At 38.7% G+C, this 16,270-nt stretch overlaps 1 protein-coding gene across 1 annotated transcript; it reads right to left on the reverse strand.

The window, feature by feature from the left end:
* Positions 1–526: 526 nt before the first annotated feature.
* On the reverse strand, positions 527–8,506 carry timp2b (TIMP metallopeptidase inhibitor 2b). The gene is made up of 5 exons (XM_023264304.3): positions 8,163–8,506; positions 2,602–2,702; positions 2,398–2,506; positions 2,174–2,298; positions 527–2,057 (listed from the first exon to the last, which is right to left on the reverse strand). Exons 1-5 carry the CDS (start codon positions 8,278–8,280, stop codon positions 1,860–1,862), a joined length of 651 nt encoding a protein of 216 aa, XP_023120072.1. The 5' UTR covers positions 8,281–8,506; the 3' UTR covers positions 527–1,859.
* Positions 8,507–16,270: the final 7,764 nt, after the last annotated feature.

Genomic DNA, 16,270 nt, shown 5'->3' on the forward strand with positions numbered 1-16,270 from the left:
CTAAATTTCTGCATCCATAATTTCAAGCTAAATTCAAATGGCATGTAAGGGAACAAAATTAATGTTTCTTATTTTTTCTTCACCATGAATTCAACATTTCAAGTAACATCCCCTGGACAACATTAGACCATTAGGACTCTGCATTAGTAGACCTGTAAACTGAACAAACACAATTCAAAGGACATTTCAAAATAAGTATTATTTATTTCCTGTTCATTTCTGCTAAAGCAATGAAATTGGAGATACTCACATGAATTAATTATGGTTATAGTATTGGCAGCCATGGATCTGTGTAAGATTAGCAGGTTAGACATGCTATACTCTACTGTCCTTGCTTCTGTTAACTCTCCTGGGAAGGCTAAAAATGCTACATTACGATTTATTATGTATTCATAAATTGTAGTACATTTAGTAAAATGTATATGCTAATATCCTATGCACACATTAGTAAACAACACTGCTGAATGGCCCATGTAAGCTTGTTGCATGCAAAATGTGAAAATAAAAAGAATAACGCACATCAAAACAGAGTTTGGCATTTAATATAATAGTCAAATGTACAGTAATGTTTCAGATGGATATGCATGCAAACATCCTATTTTCTCAAAAGTCCCATGTGAAACCAGCACAAGACATCATACTTGATTACAGTTTCAAATGAAGAATCTCACACTCTCATGTTAATTAATAAAGTCACGTGACATTTGCTTGACACTTATGGTCATTTCAGTGTCTCTGTAAGAAAGAAAGAAAAGTTGATTGGTTACAATATGTTCTTTAATTCACTGTCCTAAAGCATGAGCCATTCAGACAGATGACAGGCCGACAACCTGACCTTTACTGCACACAAAATGTATTAGCTAATACTGTGAAAACATTTAGCCTTCTCTTAATGTAATATGAATGGTGTCATAAAAATACAACTAAAAACATGGGCTTCTTTTCAAAGTTGAGTCATATAACCCCCTTAAATACAATATGTTCTTATACAAACTAATGCATTACAAAGAGAAGAGCTGTACTATTAAAAAAAAAATAAAATGGAGGATTCAATCCTCTTTTTCTTTTCATCTTAATTTTCATTAGAGACAATATGACTGTAGTGACAATTGAGTTCAAAGTGCATTCTTGTCTATTAAGGATTATTTCAAGAAAACAGCTGCAAAGTAAGAAGCACTGATTGGCAAGAGGTTCCATCGTGTGATCAACAACATGCCACTCTTTTACGGTGATTAGTTTTGTGACACCTTTGAAAAACAAAAAAAGGAGTGGGGGTGGGGGGTTTGCATACTCAGCACTGGACAGAATCTGAGGCAGAGGAGGCTAGAGGTGGCACTTCTTCCTTGTGATAGCTCAGCTGTCACAAATCAGGGTGCCAATTGTCAGCTGATGTTATCGTCGACACGGATTCACAGAACTGTGATTTCTAAGTATGTGCATGTTGCATTAAAAAAAAGAAGAAAGTTCACTTTAAACAATAGCTCTGGTTAGAAGAAAAAACAAAAAATTGGAAATGAATAGCACAGGAACAGAAATACAATGAACAGTAATTTTGAGTTGTGATGATTATCCCTTTATTACAGCTGGAGGAGAAGTGGTTTATGAGGAAGTGCTTTAGATTTAGGGGTAGAGGTGGTACAAAGTGCTGAGTTCATAAGACTCTTGAAAACATGAGGCCTGCAATTCAAAATCTATTTATTTCAACTTCACCATGGAGCGCCCACCCTACAGCTTTTTTTAAACAAGAAAAAAAATCTAAATAAGAATTTGATGTGCTTTTATTTATGTTTTTGTTTTTGTATTTATATGTTAGTATATTTCAACTGCTGACATCTTCAGACTTCTGGACACTGGTGGAGTTAAGGGTCTTCGATGTCCAGGAAATCCTTTTTGGGCGGTGCACTGCCTCTGTACCAGGCACACGAGTCATCATTCCTCTTGATGCAAGCAAAGTGTTTGGCTTGCTCTCCATTGTATACCTTCTCAATCACCCAGTCTGTCCACAGACACTCTGTTGGGCTGTTGATCATGCAAGGGATGGAGGTGCAACGTGTGATCTGGGTGACAGCGAAAAGACGGAGATCAGGGTATGAACTTAAAATGTGCATTTCTGGAGGATAGTTTCCTACTACTGGTAAGAAATCACTACTAGCAAATTAAACTACTTCCCTACCTTGCAATCACAGCCTGTTTCATAGCGCTGAGTCAGGCTCTTCTTCTGGGTGGCACTCATGTCCTCCCAGGGCTCAATGAAGTCACACAGTGTGACGTGCATCGTCCCATCAGCCTCCAGTTTACCTACAGCACGAGGAGAAGTAATGAGGTGATGTGAAACTGGATATGAATGCTCACAAAGGAATGTTATTTGTCATATCATGCGGTTCAGTGCTGAAATACCTGTGATAAGATACTCTTTTTTGCCATTCGTCTCCAGAGTCACTCCACACACCGCAGAAGAGGGAGCAGTGTAGATGGCATCAATGTCCTGAGTGGGACCTTTGAACATCTGATGATGCAAAGAATAAACTTTCAGATTCATACTGTGCTGAGGTTTATATTCAAACATGATGATGAGAATTAAAATAGTTTCATTCCATATACCTTGCTCTGTTTGATGTCATACTTGATCCGCTTGATGGGATTTCCATAGATGTCATTGCCAGCATCAACCTCCTCCTCTCCAACCACTTTTGCCCTGATAACTGGAAAAAGACAAAAAAAAAAACAACTCACTTTAACATTTGTTGTATGCCAAGACAAGGTTTCAAAGTGAAACACCATTGTTATGTTAAAACTGAACTGGATCTGGATTTGCCTCTATCTGATCTGAGCCCTGCCCAGGTTTGGCTTGCTGACGTTGGCTACAACACAGCATGCCAAACCTGTGGCTTGGATCTGAGGAGTCTGCATGTGCCAGGTGCTGAGAAGACAGAGGCACATGAGTGTTTCATCAGCTGCAATCAGAGGGAAGAATGTGTGCTGCCTGTTCCCAGGTTCCTGTGCCGACACAGGAGGAAGCCAGTCAGCAATCTTTGAAAAGCTGAACTAGAATGCTCCCCTTGCCCCAAGGCCTCTCTGCCGGCCTGCATCTCTGTCTGGATAGAGGTGCTGACATGCAAATCATTTTGCCCCCCCCCCCGCTCTCTCTCTCTTTCTCTCTCTCTCTCTCGCACTCTGAAGTTCCAGCTTCCAGATTCACAGAGGTTTGGATGGGGAAAAGTAAAATAGCTCAAGTGGAAAAACATTACCGGAGCCATATAGATGAGCCTTTCAGCTCAAATCCTGAGTAGTTAACAAAAGTGCAAATACAAATACTGAAGTACAGTACAATATTGATTATATGCCCATCATAACTAAATACCAACAGACTACTGGTATACTGCAAGTTGCAATGATAAGTGTAGCTTCACAAAGCAAAAGCTTTAGAAAAATCACTGTTAAAATAAAGCTTTCGTATGGCAGAGACTAGCGACACAGTTAATGCTAACCAGATGTTTTCTCTCAAATTCCAGTTCAGTCCCTGCTAAGGTGGCAGCTACTGATCGTTTCAGACCATCAACAGCCTGTTCCTTTACAGGATAACATCAAGCATTTTCCTTTGCTTTTTATATGAAGCTGTGAGCCATATGTGTCCTAATTCGATGACAATAGAGGCTTAGAGAACATCTCCTTTTAAGGGTCTAAAGCATCAACCCCCATAGCAGAAGGAAAACAGAGAAAAAAGGAGAGTGTGTGCACAGATGGAGGGAGTGATGGAGTGATGAGGATGGGTACGTTCAGAGAAAAGGAGAGGACAGACAAGAATGGCAGCCACATTGCAGAGGCAGTATTGGCCTAACTATGTCCTGCAAAGACAGGCCTTCCAAGCAATACTGCAATACTGTCACCAGCAACATAAAGAAGCCTTAAGAGAGCCAAAAAGCTGTACGCAATAAAAAGAATTATTTAGACACTGCACTGAGGGATAATCTACACCAGTCAACATGTTTTTCATTTTACAAATCACAAGCTCCTTCGCTCACGATCATGCACTTTGAGGTAGCAGCGCTGAGAAACTATCCAACTTCTCCGGCTGCAGAGTGGATTAGTGGTAATCCCCTTTGCTCGAGTGTGCAGAATCACACAGAGATCACTTCTACTTGCGGAAAGTAGGGCAGGTGAAAATAAGCACAGTATGTAAAAAAAACAAAAAAAAAAACACTCAGACATGGGGCTTACGTGAATGATGATATACAATCTGAGCACTTCTGAGAGTTAGGGTTAGCTCTTTAAGTTGTATTCAACATACTAAAAATAGACAATTTATAAAGACAAGATGATGGTTATACAGTGTTATATCCCTTTCATTATGCTATTTAGGTTATACACAGTCAAAATCTGAAAAGTTCTCATTCAGTCACAGTGATATAGTGCTTTTTAAGCTCCTACTATAACAATTTTTTGTGCTGATATACAGTATATACCTAATTCTCCAAGGACTTGACATTTACTGAAAGAGGCTGACAAAGCCCTTTAAAGAATCACAAAACTGGGAAGTGAAGGAACCATCTCATTTTCTTGTTACTCAAACAATAAACACAATATCTTGCATTTCGCATTGTGGTCATGGGAGTGCTTCAAAAAACAAAGAAAAAAGCAAATGCATGTCATGTAATTGCTGGGCCTGCACATTCATTTTCCTCCCTCAGAGGCCACAAGGTGGTCAGACTTCTTATGAGAAAAACTATACTACAAATGCAAACTGACTACTCTGCTAATCCTGTCCAAAGATGCATAGATTACTCCAGCATTGACTTTTTGTTTTCCTTTGAAAACTTTGTGGGGTCCTTTTCATTATCCCATCAGCCTTTCCGGCATCAAAATCGTATCGATTACTTGACATTTTAATGTTTTGTCGTGTATTTGTGCACTCCACCTGATGGAAGATGTGAAGATGATGTGAACAAATGTTCACCCATATTCTAAAGTGGAGCCAGTGTCCATACAAGTGCAAGTGAAATTTGTTCCACTAGATGCTCTGAAACTGCTGGATGGATTAATCTGATTAATGCAGGTGATGCAGGAGTTTAAAGTTGCAATGTGGAGAATTTTGCACACATTCAGTAAGGCTCAAAGTAGGAAAATCTGGTTTTAATGTTAACTCTGTTTACACAGCTTGTAGAGCTGTGTTTATCCCGGAAGTCACGTTAAAGCCAGCTTTCCCTTCAAGGTCTCCAATGATTCACTGTCCTTTTTCCCAAAAAACAGCACAGATATACCTCATAATCAGCAAAAATGAAAAAAAAAAAATCTGACATAAAAAGCAAGTACATAATGAGCGCAGCATATGACTGCCCAACATTCCTCTGCCTCAGCAAAAGACCCAGGGGATGGATTTCAATTTATGAGGGAAGATTTTTCCTGCTTTGCCTGTTTTGACATGATAACTAAGAAAACTAGATGTTTACAACTGAACCTGACCTGGTATTCTGGCTTTCTCACTGTAATGCTGACAGAATGAGGTCGGCTCTGGTATAGGAAATAGCTAAGGTCAAAAAGGTGACTAACAGTTTACAAAACTGTGTGTTTTGATCAGACTGTTGGATCAGTGGCTCCCCTCTGATTATGGTTTACACTTTTCATTTGTATCTTTCAAACCCACAGCTTTTAGCTCACACAAAGGTCATTATTTTGTCTGAAGTACAATGGATCATCTTCAAAGGAGACATTAGAAGTCGCACAGTGATTTAAAAAAAGTCATAGCAATAGCTTTTACACTGTGAAAACTACTCAATTGTCTTAAGAGGAACTAAGTTTGCAAGTTGTTTGAGTAATAAATGTTACATAATCTTCCATAGACTTCAGACAATCTAACCGACACTACATCTGTGCAACTTAAGTAACACTTTCACTTCAGTAAACTGTCAGACTCTAAGTAGGGGTCCCTCAAGGCAAAGTCTTACCAAACTTTGTTCCACAAAAAGACTGTGTCTAACATAATAAAAATAAATGATCTATTTTAACATAAATATTCATCACCTAGTTAGAATAGCCGAAGAAAAATGACAATTCATTTACATTGCAAAAAAAAAAAAACACAAAAAAACCCTCAGTAGTAAAGATAGGACTACCCATGTACCTACTGGTCATGACCTTGATTTAGAAAGTCAATTTGGGATTTCATTGCTCCACAAACTGCTGCAAACGTATTTGCAGTGTCACAACCAGTGACTTTACAGTGACTGCCAATGATTATACAAGAACGCTAAGAATGTCAGAAAGATTTCTTTCTCACGTTTAGCTTTCAAAATAAGTTTTGTAAGTTTGCAAAGTTTGACTGACTTCTCTTGTGAACTGTTGCAGTGGGTGGCATTCTTGTCAAACTACTAGATGCCACACTTTGTGTCACTTTGGTATTGCTATGAAGGCTGCTGAAGAAACAACATTTAAGAATCTTTTTTAAACTGGAGAGACTGATCTCCTTGAGTCCTTGGTGGTTTGTGTTAGCTCAAGGGTCTATCCATGGTGCTGATGCAGAAACAGAGGGGTCAGGGTCATGTGACCTCAGCAATGGATCAGTTGGGAAGTTCAAATAGCTATCAGCACCTTAGTTTAGTCAGAGCCCTGTACGTTCTTCCTTGACAAATACCTGAAAGTACACCCAACACTGGTTTCAAAAGGTATGTACTATGACACAAGGCCCAAAGTGCAAAAAGGGTTTAAACACCCCAATCAGTTCCTTTAATTTAGTTTACACTGTCAGATGGTGGCACAGGGAAGAAAACTACACAGATGTAACTACCTATGCCTTCTTCATTTTGTGATACTCCTTCAGCTTCATGCTTGAGCCCTTTTAACTTTTACCAGCAAAAAGATTTATTCAGTTTGTTACCAACAGGTGTTCTAAATAGTTGCCTTTAATCAGTGGCATCTTTCCTGAAAACTTCACAGTCCAACTTTCAAACATCATCCATCAAAACTAAAACTTTGAACTTTGACATACTATGGAGCAAAGATGTGCAAAATGGCACTAAAACACTCCAAAATGACAGAATTACAATGAATCTTTAGTGCATTTATGATTAGGTATACTTCTGTTTAGTCATTTTGGTGAATTTGTCAATTTAGAAGTAGTAGTAGTGGGCCACTACTATGCCCTTGTAATAGACTAATTTGCCTCAAATTAAATATCATATTACCCAAATCCCTTCACTGTCTCCATTACATTTGCCACCTGGCTGTGTGATTTCAATGAAATGGTTAAAGAAACTGCAAAAAAGGGAGAAAAAAATCCAAATCTGACTTTCCTTTGCAGTAAACTCTCCAGCGGGATAATAAAGTTTCTTCATCCTCCAGAGCCATGGAATCCCATGGTAAGGAGAATCCTCTGAATAAGTCACCTTCTGTATAAATGCCACACATTCAGCCAGCTCATAAGCAAGAAAAAAGACCCTCAGCAAACCCCAATTTAAATACCTACACAAGCTGGTCACTGTTGAAACTCTTGTTAGCTTAAGGCCTATGTTGAAGGCAGCAACAAGCAGTGTTTTGTGAAAGGCAAAATAAGAGGGAAACTATCCCCATGGCCTTTGAGCAAGAGAAACCTAACTCGCCATTCAGCAATCTTGGAAGAAATACACCTAAACTTCGGGATTACTGAGCTGATGATGGTGGTTTCTATTGCAAAACATTATACTGAGAAAAGCTGCATTTGTTATGTTTTCTTGTGAGGCGAAATTTCCAAACGAGGAATAAATGGTGCCATAAGGCAAAACCTTTGACAGTCTCCTTAACAGCAGCCACTAATGTAGCAAAATGATGGGAAAAGTTGTAAAAATGGATCAAATATTTCACATTTGGTGCTGCTGTTATACTGCAAATCACAGAAAGGTTGCAAAACGAGACAAAAATGGAGTGAAGCACATGCAGTGCATTGCTGTGTCTGTGAAGACTGAAGAATATCAACATATGATTAGAGAGAAAAAGAGGAGGGCAGTGGAAAGAGGGAGACAGAAAATTCCATCCTCCTCCCCGAGTAATTGTAAACATAAGAGTGAGGCAGTTTTCCTCTGCAGTTTACAGTTTCTTCACCAAAAACAACCACACTGATCCTGGACATTCAAATCGTAATGATAAAATGCTATTTTAGATCTGCTGTTTTTAAATCAGTGAATCAAACTTACCGACATCTGAGCTGCAAAACGCCTGCTGAGGATGCGCAGGAGAGCAGCTGCAGGCTTCTGCCATTTCTTCCACCCGCCAAACAAACAGGATGGCCAGAGTGACAAAACAGCTGTTCATCTTTGTTTCTCCTTAACTCAATAAACAGGTGGAGGGGAAAAATAAAAATATATGAAGTGGTGCAGCTGAGCAGACTGATGAGCCTATAGGTGAGGTATCCTCAGCTTCGAGTGAGTGAAAAAAAAACGATCCACTTGTCAAAGTCTGTGATGCACAAGGCATGAGAGGGAGCTCATTCCTGTAGAAGACTGCACCCGTACACCTCCTCCAAAAATCTGTTTTCCACTGCGATGTGGAGCAGCCGTGTTTTATTAGCGCAGGAGAGCAGCAGACTCCTCCTCCTCCTCCTCCTCCTTCTCCTCCTCCTGCTGCTGCTGCGGAGTTCAGGGGCGCCCAACTTTTCACATGCACCAGCAAACTTCGTCACCCTCTGTCACAACTGTGATGCACGAAGAGGTGGGCAGTTGTTTTTTTCTTTTCCTGAAACACGGGGGTGACATTCAGCAGCATCTGGTAAATCGCCTTTTTCATGTGAGGGCTGAACCATTTTCCTAAGAAACCTCATTCTCTGGTCTAACTTTTATCTTTCTCCAAATCTTAATCTAAAATCCCAAGTTACCAGTTTTCTATCTAATATCAGTAGAATTCAATCTAACACAAAATCCTGATTTTAACCTTCATCTTGTCTTTGAGTTTCACAAAACCACCAGAGAAAGCATTATGTTCCTTATTTTTACATAGGATCCCATTAGAAGCAAGAATGTGCTCACTTTTTGCACAACTATACTACCATTCAAAAGTTTGGGGTCACCCAGACAATTCCATGTTTTCCATGAAAACTCACACTTTTATTCTTATGCTAACATATTTGCACAAAGGATTTTCTAATCATCAATTAGCCTTTCAACACCATTAGCTAACACAATGTAGCATTAGAACACAGGAGTGATGGTTGCTGGAAATGTTCCTCTGTACCTCTATGTAGATATTCCATTAAAAATCAGCCGTTTCCAGCTAGAATAGTCATTTACCACATTAACAATGTCTTGACTGTATTTCTGATTCATTTTATCTTCATTGCAAAACTGCCTTTCTTTCAAAAATAAGAATATTTTTAAGTGACCCCAAATTTTTCAACGGTAGTGTATATATATTTGTCATTTTTGACACAGATTATGAAGAAGTAATCATTAAATCTATTTTACTGAGTGCAAATACATTAATTATGTTCATTTCTTGTTCACTGGACTTAAAATGTCATTTTTTTCAAAATTTTCAGACTTTAAAACTTAAAAACATGAGTTCTTATGACTTCTTAAGGCTTTTTGACTCAAAATGACAAACTCAACTAATTTAAGTTTATAAGAAACAAGTTTAGCCCATAAGCAGATTTCCCAGGATGCATTGCTTGTGAGATAAAACTCACTGAGAAAATGCAGAAGGAAAGAAAATCTGTCGGCAGCCATTTTCTATGAAACTAGTTGATCCAATGTGAAATCTTGAGTTTATTGAACTTGGTTTTACAAGTTACATTAACTTTACATTTTTTTACAACTCATAAGATGAGTTTGAACTAAGTGCACTTAACTCAGATTTTTAAAGCAGCGGTGAAACTTGTGTTTGTAACTTGAAGGAACTTCAAATGATTCATTTTGTGGTTTCTTACAAAAGACATCAGCAACAGGTAAAACATTCAAAGGGTTATATTTATAGTCACCAAAGATATTTTAAAATTACACATCTTTCTTTATTTGTGCGGTGACCATACAATGTTTTCCCTCAGACGGTTAGGAGCTTTTGGGGGGATTTCAGAGCTGCTTTCATAATGGGAAACATAATGCACTTGGGTTTTTTTGTTTGTTTTCGATTTTTTAAAAAAAAAGTTACGTCTATGACTTGAATGTACACACCATGAGAAGTAAAAGAAGTTCAAAATGATCTTCGCAAATGCTAATAAAAAAATACAGCTTAGAAACAAAGCCTTTCTCAATGCATACATGTTTGTGCTGCTCAATTAATGTGCCAAAAAAATTATCACACACTGTATTGTATTTAATATTTCTGCATTTTGTCATCAGTCCATTAAAAAGCCAAGGTGTTGTCGCTGGCTCATGCATTATCTGCAATAACAGCATTGGCAGAGAGCTGAGAACGCTGTGGAGATTATTAAACTTCACAGAGAAAAACTACATTTGAAGAGACCGTTGAGTTGATACAACCAGGAAAGCCAATGTCTCACTCTTGAGTTACATTGAGTTGCAGTCTCCCACCCAACGGTCCTTTCATTGTTGTTCCTGATAAATGAAGGGGTTTTGTTAACATATTTTACTTTTCATTTGAGAGAAATCACCATCTGTTACAAGATAAAGGAAGTGAAATTCCTATTGCCTTGCCCTTTTGAAACTTTCAGCAACTTTTATATTCACTCTTTTTTGCTCAGTTTCTGATTTCCACAATCTCCTGAGGGAAATATATTTATTATATTATGCTGTGAGACCATCAGTCAGTAAAATTCCATGCTGGGCAGCTAAACAATGAGCTAAAATTTGCTATTAATGTCAGTTAAGCAGTGGAGCAGTGAATTCGGGTTCTCTGTAAGTGCATCAACACAAGCAACTGCTTTTACTACGTCACATTTTCATTTGTTATAGAAATAGCGATTATAGTTGCTTCTAGCTCCTTAGCCCACACTGCACAATTAGATGTGGTTTTAATTCAATGAGAGTCTTTAGGCATGTAGAGTCACTTTCAGTAACTTGTTTGCCACCGATGAAATTACTGAGAAAGAATGATGGAGGAGTGGCAGAGTGGAGAAAGGTGACATCATGCCCTTAAATTTAATAGATTCAATGTGGCGGCAATTCCCCCTGCGTAAGCTACCCAAGCCCCTCCACCCCGCTGTGAAAGAAACACTATGCTATAGTCAAATTCTTGAGTTGTTTCTCATCCCTTACTCATGCACAAAAATAGATGGCTCCTTTATTGCAAAGTTGACCGCGGCAACACCACCTTTAGGAAACTGTAGATCTCAAGAGTTTTTGGTTTGTGGCCTCCTGTGTTGATTCTGGCTTCATGGGGAGAGATCACTCTGAGGGCATGATGTTTTTCATGATTAGAGTCGATGATAATGACGAGGACTGAGGAGAAAAAGAGAGAGGACTGTATCTGCTGTGGCTGCCTCACTGCCTGACATCATTTTTGGCCACTAAATGACAGTCTTCTGGCTACTCTGGCAAATATTTCCATAGCTGAGCATTTTTGCCTGGTTTCTTTTCCACAGGTCTCCCTCTTGATGTCTGTGTAAAAACAGACAGGGAACGAGGAAGAGAAAAAAGGAAAATGATAGAACTAGTTCAGTGTCATCTCTGTTACATCTTTTTGCTAATGGGAAATGTGGACATTCCTTCAGGTAAGAGTGCCACCAGTCAGATAAGGAAAATTCCCAAATTCTTAGAAATTTTGTAAGGCAGTATGAGTCATACACAGAGTGCAAGTTACCGGACACGAAAGATGCAACAGTAACAACAACACATATGTTGGGCGTGGGACAGACATCAAGACACATGAGGGGAAGTGACACATCCAAGACGAAATGGGTGGAATTCCATAGTTTACCAGAGGCATCGGAGGAACAGCAGATGTCTTCTTCTGGGTAAAGCCTGCCGCCCCCTGTCCAAACAGTCGGCTTCCTTTGCACCGAGATGCTGACTGATGTGGTGGGTTCTGCTCAGATCGCAGCCATGTCTCTGGCTCCTGGGTATATTTCAAATTACCTCACAGCATGACCATTCTGAGCTATTTCCCACACTGAAACTCTCCCTTTAGAATGGGGTTTTATTCACCAGTTAAGATCTGGATTATTGTATCAACATTTGGTTTTAATTTGTTGAAAAAGGGCGGATTTGTCAAAGAAGTGCAATGTAAGCAGCCCCCCTGTGTACACTACCGACTACAAATGCCAAAAGGGGCTTAAAAATGGCCTGAACCTCCATCCCCTAAATTACAGACTTGCAAGGCCAGGAATACTCTCAAAAGGAAGTGCCCAGTAAGACATAAAAAGAGGGTCTCATTGTGGGAACTGGTGGGTGCTGTGGCAGTGACCCACATCCTCTGACTCCCACCCCCTCCTGCCCTTGTTGCCTGCACACATCGCACATGACCTGACCACCTCGTAGCTTTTTGGCTATCCACCCCCGACCCCATTGCACTCCCAGCCACAACTGAGGGGTAATTCCCATAATTTTCCATTCATCAGTGGTGCTATTCACATTGCACTGGTGACAATGTAAGACAGTGAATCAGCATTAGCAAATTGCCTCAGGGATGGCAAGGAGGAGGAAAACATCTGTTTGAAAGACTTCACCCTCACCCTCCCTTTGCAAAAAGAAAAGCGATTACAAAAACCGCACTCCAGACTCCAGGGTCAAATAGTCTCAACTGTCCACAGGGTGGTGTCCAAACTTACCAGTTAGTCATCATGAGTCGAATAACAATGTCCACAAAATACTCTTATTGTCTTGAGCATTTTTTTCGGTGGAATTGTGGAGTCTGAATGCATGTCTTTACTGGAACTTTCCTTTTTACTTAACTTCCTTTCATGTTGAATAACTTGTAAATGAACGTACAGTCATTTCCTCTATAGACAGCGATGCTACCCGTTCATGACCCGGAAGTCGGGGGCAGCACTTGAAATGATGAGCAATTAATTGCAGGTTGCTGTTGTGCAAGTGTTTAACTCTTTCAACTCCACGAAGGCTTTGGGGCATTTAGGTTATTACAAATTACTGCACAAATACAGTCAAATTCAACTTTCAGACTTTTCTTTTTCTCATTTTAAAAATGTTATTATTTATTTATTTATTTGATTAAAAACTGTAAAATCTGATTTAGACTGCAAACAGCATTATTGAAAACTTTACACTGATGCCCCAAGATTGGCCATTTTTGCTTTTTAAAAAAAAAATGTCAACTTCAACTATTATTCCTTGGTTTCTAATATATACATTACCATTCAAAAGTTTGGGGTCACTTACAAATGTCCTTATTTTTGAAAGAAAAACATTTTTGTCAGTGAAGATAGCATTAAATAAATCAAAGATCCAGTCTAGACATTATTGATGTGGTAAATGACAATTCTAGCCGGAAACGGCTGATTTTTAATGGAATATCTCCATAGGGGTACAGAGGCCCATTTCCAGCAACCATCACTCCTGTGTTCTAATGCTACATTGTATTTCCTAATTGTGCTGAAGGGCTAATTGATTAGAAAATTCAATTCAATTCAATTCAATTTTATTTATATAGCGCCAATTACAGTCAAATTGTCTCGAGACGCTTTACAGAACCCATATGCCTGACCCCCAGAGCAAGCCAAAAGGCGACAGTGGCAAGGAAAACACCCTTTTAACAGGGAAAAAAAACCTCGAGCAGAACCCGGCTCTAATGTGGGGGGACCCATCTGCCTGCTGGCCGGGCGGGTTGAGAGGGACAGAAGAAGTAGAGAGGTAGAGATAGAGGGGTAGAGGTAGAGATAGAGGGATACAGATAGAGGGGTAGAGATAGAGAGGTGGGGGGGTGGGACACAAGGACCATAAAACACAGCCACACATCTGAAGCATCCAGCATCCAGCTCTGGGACCAGGGACACTCGGAGAAAGTCCATAAGTCATGCCATAAGTCATAGCCCCTGCTGACGTAAAAAATTTAGAACAAGTGCAGTGTTTTACATTTTCACTCAACACAGCAGGGGCTGACGACAGGAAGGGACAGTTTGGCTCCCAAGGAAGTAAGCAGTGACAAGCTTAGATTCTTGCAGTAAGTCTACTAAGTTCCGGTGTAGATTTTGAGAGGAAGAGAAAAGGGAGAGCACCCTTGTGCAATTATGTTAGCACATGAATAAAAGTGTGAGTTTTCATGGAAAACATGGAATTGTCTGGGTGACCCCAAACTTTTGAACGGTAGTGTATATTTGATCAAAAACATACCTCACCTAATCTTTTATTATTTTAGCTGTTTTCGAGGTATATGCATTTTAAATTTTAATCAGAGTTGGTTAATCTCAGACATATCCCAGCATACAATGACCTTCAGGGAATATTCTCTGAACTGGGATTATTTGTGTCTGCAATTCATGGTAGTGTTAATATAATGCCTAACGACAAAACGGTGTAATTTACAGGTAGCTTTACAAGTGTTGATTACGGTGGCAACACTTATGACAGCAACTCCTAAAGTAGTATAAAATCAGAAAGTCCTGTTACAGTGTTAAACAGACCTCACATTCTACTCTATAGTACTGTAATCAACTACACAGCAATCAACTGTTTAAATTAATTACAACTGTAAAACTGTAAAACTGGTGACCACAGTTGCTAGGATTTTACAATAATTATACAGTTTTAACTTTCTTTGCTTTACTATTGTTTTATCGCTTGTCCGTGTTTTGTTAAATAATAGATAATAACTAGTACAATCACAGAAAAAGTAAGGTATTTTACAAGTTCCCTGTAACAAAAACTGGCAAAAACTTTAAATAATATCTACATCAAAAATGTTTCTTTTTACAAATTTTAATTTGTTATTTTACAATGCTTGACTGTAAAATTAGATTTTTAAAATTTTATTTAATTCTGCAAAACATACTGTTATATTACATATAACATTTTTGTATCATTATTTTACAAATGGTTCCCTCTTTTGTTAAGTTACAGGTAATATTGAGTAAAATCACTGAAAAACTTATCATTTATATGTTGACTTTTAAATAATGTCCAAAACTGTTTTTGTATAAATCTGTACTTTTCCATATAGTAATTAGTTCTTTCACAATGTGTGACTGTAAAACTGGGCATTTTTATTATATTTAAATCTGCTACAAATATCATTATTATACATATATTTGCTGTTATTTCCACTTTTTTAACCTTTGGTATTCCACCATTTTTAACACATTTCTATAGATAAAAAAAAAACAAAAAAAAAACATAATTTTGTGTTTTTCTTTTTTTTTTTAGTGTCCCCACTGTGTCTGGGGGTGGTTGATGGGGGTGAGAGGCAAACAAAAAGTTACAATTCTTTGTAAAACACAAAGGAACTGCAGGTAATAGTCAGCTAGTAGTTCACATCATAACCTTTTGAAAGTATCACCAAGAAATTGCTATAAAAAGTTGAACTTCATCCTTTCACAAACACGAACTGGCATTCCTTTCACGGCTCCTCTTGGAAATTAATTAATGGATGGATTTTCAGTTATTTGCAAGTCACATGACTCTCCAACATAATATAATGTTTATATAAAGGCACCCATAACTCTTGTCACACCTTCTGCTTATATCGTTATGTTGCTGTGCATTTCTGCTATAACAACACACTTAGTTGTTACTGAAATAAGGGGAAACTGGAAAATTTTGGAGGACGCTGGATTTCGAATGATGTAGGTTACCTACTGAGTCATGGTTCATAGACGCAACTAAATGGAATTTCAAAATTCTGGGGCAAACCAACATGGTTTGTCAAGACTTAATTATTTCTTACACAAAATGACGTAAGAGTGAAAATACTGCCAGATATTACTCACAACAAAAACAAGTCTACCCTGTGATGAAATACCAGAACTTTCCCTCATGGTGAATACATAACATTATATTTTTGAATGAGTCACATTAAGTGTACAGCACTTGCTCCCTAACACCTGACTAAATCACTGGTGTGAGTTGGCTGCATGGAGAAGTCATCTTTAAACATACATACTGATCACGTAATCTGTGAAAGTGATCAGCTGGCTTGGTGCAGCCACAGACCGTAACTTCTTAGAAGCCCGTGAGTCACTGTGTGTTATATGTTACTGTTTAACTCACCTGCCCAGGCATGTACGCCTGCATGTCGTCAAAATGTGACTCTTGGTTGTGTGTGGCAGAAATGCAGGAAGACTTAAAGACAGTCTGGTGTGTGGTGAAAAAACAGCTGCTGGGAAAATTCCATGATTCATGAAGAGGAAAGTGCCATTATTCCTCATCAGAATCCTGTAAAAATAAAACCTTTCACAGTCTGA

The sequence above is a fragment of the Amphiprion ocellaris genome, chromosome 19 (assembly GCF_022539595.1).
Source record: "Amphiprion ocellaris isolate individual 3 ecotype Okinawa chromosome 19, ASM2253959v1, whole genome shotgun sequence".
In the NCBI taxonomy this organism is placed as follows: Eukaryota; Metazoa; Chordata; class Actinopteri; family Pomacentridae; genus Amphiprion; species Amphiprion ocellaris.